A 5,759-nucleotide genomic window follows, 5' to 3' on the forward strand; every position below is an offset into this window, starting at 1 on the left:
TCCCAAGATGGCCGCTCCAAGATGGCCGCCCCAAGATGGCGGCCAAGATGGTGGCCCCAAGATGGCCGCCCCAAGATGGCCACTCCCACTCGGCCCCACCCTGAGCCGCCATCTTGTCCACGCCCCCTCCAGGCCGCCTCCCATTGGTCGGGCGGCCATCTTGTCCCCCCCACTGGGGGCGGGGTCAGGGTGGGGGGATAATGAGATGCAAATGAGGGGGGGGGAGGGGGAAACCTGGGCTGGGGCCCACCCAGGCCAGGCTGTGGGGCAGGGATCTATGGGTCAGGGATCTATGGGTCAGGGGGCCATGGGGCAGAGATCTATGGGTCAGGGGGCTGTGGGGCAGGGATCTGTGGGTCAGGGGGCTATGGGGGTGGGATCTATGGGTCAGGGGGCCATGGGGCAGGGATCTATGGGTCAGGGGGCTGTGGGTCAGGCCCCCTGGGCCCCCCTGAGCCAGGCCAGGCTGTGGGGCAGGGGCCTGTGGGACAGAGGCCTACGGATCAGGGGCCTGTGGGACAGGCCGCTGTGGGTCAGGGGACTATTGGGGTGGGATCTATGGGTCAGGGGGCTATGGGGGTGGGACCTATGGGTCAGGGGGCTATGGGTCAGGGATATATGGGTCAGGGGGCTGTGGGTCAGGCCCCCTGGACCTCCCTGAGCCAGGCCAGGCTGTGGGGCAGGGGCCTGTGGGACAGAGGCCTACGGATCAGGGGCCTGTGGGACAGGCCGCTGTGGGTCAGGGGCCTATGGGGGTGGGATCTATGGGTCAGGGGGCCATGGGTCAGGGATCTATGGGTCAGGGATCTATGGGTCAGCCCGCTGTGGGTCAGGCCCCCTGGACCCCCCTGAGCCAGGCCAGGCTGTGGGGCAGGGGCCTGTGAATCAGGCCGCTGTGGGTCAGGGGGCCATGGGGGTGGGATATATGGGTCAGGGGGCTATGGGGCAGGGATCTATGGGGCAGGAATGTGTGGGTCAGGCCCCCTGGGCCCCCCTGAGCCAGGCCAGGCTGTGGGGCAGGGGCCTGTTAGCCAGGGGCCTATAGGTCAGGGGCCTATGGGGGTGGGATATATGGGTCAGGGGGCTGTGGGGCAGGGATCTATGGGTCAGGGGGCTATGGGTCAGGGATCTATGGGTCAGAAATGCGTGGGTCAGGCCCCCTGGACCCCCCTGAGCCAGGCCAGGCTGTGGGGCAGGGGCCTGTGGGACAGAGGCCTACGGATCAGGGGCCTATGGGGCAGGCCGCTGTGGGTCAGGGGTCTCTGGGTCAGGCCGCTGTGGGTCAGGGGGCCATGGGGGTGGGATCTATGGGTCAGGGGGCTATGGGGGTGGGATCTATGGGTCAGGGGGCTATGGGGCAGGGATCTATGGGTCAGAAATGTGTGGGTCAGGCCCCCTGGGCCTCCCTGAGCCAGGCCAGGCTGTGGGGCAGGGGCCTGTGGGACAGAGGCCTACGGATCAGGGGCCTGTGGGACAGGCCGCTGTGGGTCAGGGGCCTATGGGGGTGGGATCTATGGGTCAGGGGGCTATGGGTCAGGGATCTATGGGTCAGGGGGCCATGGGGCAGAGATCTATAGGTCAGGAATGTGTGGGTCAGGCCCCCTGGGCCTCCCTGAGCCAGGCCAGGCTGTGGGGCAGGGGCCTGTGGGACAGAGGCCTACGGATCAGGGGCCTGTGGGACAGGCCGCTGTGGGTCAGGGGCCTATGGGGCAGGGATCTATGGGTCAGGGGGCCATGGGGCAGAGATCTATGGGTCAGGGATGTGTGGGTCAGGCCCCCTGGACCTCCCTGAGCCAGGCCAGGCTGTGGGTCATGGGCCCATGAATCAGGCCGCTGTGGGGCAGGGGCCTCTGGGTCAGGCTGCTGTGGGTCAGGGGGCCATGGGGGTGGGATATATGGGTCAGGGGGCCATGGGGCAGAGATCTATGGGTCAGAAATGTGTGGGTCAGGCCCCCTGGACCCCCCTGAGCCAGGCCAGGCTGTGGGTCATGGGCCCATGAATCAGGCTGCTGTGGGTCAGGGATCTATGGGTCAGGAATGTGTGGGTCAGGCCCCCTGGACCCCCCTGAGCCAGGCCAGGCTGTGGGGCAGGGGCCTGTGGGACAGAGGCCTACGGATCAGGGGCCTGTGGGACAGGCCGCTGTGGGTCAGGGGTCTCTGGGTCAGGCCGCTGTGGGTCAGGGGGCCATGGGGGTGGGATCTATGGGTCAGGGGGCTATGGGGGTGGGATCTATGGGTCAGGGGGCTATGGGGCAGGGATCTATGGGTCAGAAATGTGTGGGTCAGGCCCCCTGGGCCTCCCTGAGCCAGGCCAGGCTGTGGGTCAAGGGCCCATGAATCAGGCTGCTGTGGGTCAGGGGTCTCTGGGTCAGGCCGCTGTGGGTCAGGGGGCCATGGGGGTGGGATCTATGGGTCAGGGGGCCATGGGTCAGGGATCTATGGGTCAGGGGGCTGTGGGTCAGGCCCCCTGGGCCTCCCTGAGCCAGGCCAGGCTGTGGGGCAGGGGCCTGTGGGACAGAGGCCTACGGATCAGGGGCCTGTGGGACAGGCCGCTGTGGGTCAGGGGCCTATGGGGCAGGGATCTATGGGTCAGGGGGCCATGGGGCAGAGATCTATGGGTCAGGGATGTGTGGGTCAGGCCCCCTGGACCTCCCTGAGCCAGGCCAGGCTGTGGGTCATGGGCCCATGAATCAGGCCGCTGTGGGGCAGGGGCCTCTGGGTCAGGCTGCTGTGGGTCAGGGGCATGGGGGTGGGATATATGGGTCAGGGGGCCATGGGGCAGAGATCTATGGGTCAGAAATGTGTGGGTCAGGCCCCCTGGACCCCCCTGAGCCAGGCCAGGCTGTGGGTCATGGGCCCATGAATCAGGCTGCTGTGGGTCAGGGATCTATGGGTCAGGATGTGTGGGTCAGGCCCCCTGGACCCCCCTGAGCCAGGCCAGGCTGTGGGGCAGGGGCCTGTGGGACAGAGGCCTACGGATCAGGGGCCTGTGGGACAGGCCGCTGTGGGTCAGGGGCCTATGGGGGTGGGACCTATGGGTCAGGGGGCTATGGGGCAGGGATCTATGGGTCAGGGGGCTATGGGTCAGGGATCTATGGGTCAGGGGGCTGTGGGTCAGGCCCCCTGGGCCTCCCTGAGCCGGGCCAGGCTGTGGGGCCAGGGGCCTGCGGGACAGAGGCCTACGGATCAGGGGCCTGTGGGACAGGCCGCTGTGGGTCAGGGGGCCATGGGGGTGGGATATGTGGGTCAGGGGCTATGGGGCAGGGATCTATGGGTCAGAAATGTGTGGGTCAGGCCCCCTGCACCTCCCTGAGCCAAGCCAAGGTCCTTCCCCTGGCCTCCTCCCAGGAGTAGAGGGGCCGGTAGCCGAAGCAGCGCTGGGCCTTGTCGGTGCGGACGCTGAAGGGGGTGGACCCCACGGCCAAGGTGTAAGGGGTGAGGAGGGGGCTGTAACCCCCCCAGCGCCCCAGCAGCCGCCCCAGCGCCGCGTTCAGCCCCGCCAGCAGCGCCAGCAGCCCCGGGGGCGGCCGCCGGCCCCCCAGCCGCAGCCCCGCCGGGCCCAGCAGCAGCGCGTTGAACTCCTCGTAGGCCGCGTAGGGCGACGCGTCGTAGCAGTAGAACACCTCCCCCGCCACCGCCCCGGCGCCCGCGCCCAGCCCCGCCCGCGCCGCCAGCACGTGCATCCAGGCCACGTTGCCTGGGGAGGGGGGGGATATAGGGGGATATGGGGGGGTTATGGGGGGATATGGGGGGATATGGGGGGATATGGGGGGGATATGGGGGGATATGGGGCTGGGGGAGAGGGATATGGGGCTGGGGAAGGGGGATATGGGGGGATATGGGGCTGGGGGAGGGGGGTATGGGGGGATATGGGGGGATATGGGGCTGGGGGAGGGGGATATGGGGGGGTAAAGGGGGATATAGGGGGATATGGGGGGGATATGGGGGGATATGGGGGGATATGGGGCTGGGGGAGGGGAATATGGGGGGTTATGGGGGGATATGGGGCTGGGGGAGGGGGATATGGGGGGGTAAAGGGGGATATAGGGGGATATGGGGGGGATATGGGGGGGATAAAGGGGGATATGGGGGGGATATGGGGGGATATGGGGAGGATATAGGGGGATATAGGGGGATATGGGGGGATATGGGGGGATATGGGGGGATATAAGGGGGATACGGGGGGGGATATGGGGAGGATATAGGGGGATATAGGGGGATATGGGGGGATATGGGGGGATATGGGGCTGGGGGAGGGGAATATGGGGGGTTATGGGGGGATATGGGGCTGGGGGAGGGGGATATGGGGGGGTAAAGGGGGATATAGGGGGATATGGGGGGGATATGGGGGGGATAAAGGGGGATATGGGGGGATATGGGGGGATATGGGGGGTTATGGGGGGATATGGGGGGGTTCTGGGGGATATGGGGGGGTTATGGGGGATATGGGGGGGTTATGGGGGGATATGGGGAGGATATAGGGGGATATAGGGGGATATGGGGGGATATGGGGGGATATGGGGGGATATAAGGGGGATACGGGGGGGGATATGGGGAGATATGGGGGCTATGGGGGGATATGGGGCTGGGGAAGGGGAGTATGGGGGGATATGGGGGATATGGGGGGATATGGGGGGGATATGGGGCTGGGGGAGGGGAGTATGGGGGGATATGGGGCTGGGGGAGGGGGGTATGGGGGATATGGGGGGGTTATGGTGGGATACGGGGGGATATGGGGCTGGGGGAGGGGAGTATGGGGGGATATGGGGGGGATATAGGGGGGTTATGGGGGGATATGGGGCTGGGGAAGGGGAGTATGGGGGGATATGGGGCTGGGGGAGGGGGGTATGGGGGGATATGGGGGGATATGGGGCTGGGGGAGGGGGTTATGGGGGTATATGGGGTAATATGGGGCTGGGAGAGGAGGTTATGGGGAGGATATAGGGGGATATAGGGGGATATGGGGGGATATGGGGCTGGGGGAGGGGGATATGGGGCTGGGGGAGGGGGTTATGGGGGGATATAGGGGCATATGGGGGGATATGGGGGGGATATGGGGAGGATATGGGGAGGATATAGGGGGATATAGGGGGATATGGGGGGGATATGGGGGGATATGGGTCTGGGGAGGGGGTTATGGGGGGATATGGGTCTGGGGGAGGGGGTTATGGGGGGATATGGGGCTGGGGGAGGGGGTTATGGGGGGGATATGGGGCTGGGGGAGGGGGTTATGGGGGGATATGGGGGGCTGTGGGTGTGGGGCAGGGGGCTATGGGGGATACGGGGGTGCAGGGTGTGGGGCGCAGGGTGGGTGGGGGTCTCTCTCCCTCCCCCCCTCTCACCGGCGTAGACGCGGCCGTGCTCGGCGTGGGGGGGCAGCACGCGGGGCAGGAGCCCCCCGCCCGCCAGCCCCCGGCGCAGCAGCCGCGCCAGCAGCTCGTGGCGCTCCCCGTAGATCCCCGTGGGGCGCAGGGCCAGGGTCACCAGCCGGGACCCCCCCCGCACCTGCCGTGGGACCCCCCCCCAGAGACCCCCATCAGACCCCCCATCAGACCCCCCCATAGATCCCCGTGGGGCGCAGGGCCAGGGTCACCAGGCGGGACCCCCCCCGGACCTGCCACGGGAGACCCCCCATGGGACCCCCCATGGGACCCCCGTGTGGGACCCCCCCATGGGACCCCCCATCAGACCCCCCATGGGACCCCCCATCAGACCCCCCCATAGACCCCCGTGTGGGACCCCCCCATGGGAGACCCCCA

The 5,759-nt window shown here is 67.4% G+C and overlaps 1 protein-coding gene across 1 annotated transcript; it reads right to left on the reverse strand.

The window, feature by feature from the left end:
• Positions 1 to 3,166: 3,166 nt before the first annotated feature.
• Positions 3,167 to 5,505, reverse strand: LOC311204446 (3 beta-hydroxysteroid dehydrogenase type 7-like; the record flags this gene model as incomplete). Its single annotated transcript, XM_084280871.1, has 2 exons — positions 3,167 to 3,697; positions 5,343 to 5,505. Coding segments are annotated over 2 exons (570 nt in total), but the record flags the coding sequence as incomplete, so codon positions are not given.
• Between the last annotated feature and the right edge of the window lie 254 nt (positions 5,506 to 5,759).

Source organism: Gallinula chloropus, assembly GCF_964237585.1.
Source record: "Gallinula chloropus genome assembly, contig: HAP1_SCAFFOLD_776, whole genome shotgun sequence".
NCBI lineage: Eukaryota > Metazoa > Chordata > Aves > Gruiformes > Rallidae > Gallinula > Gallinula chloropus.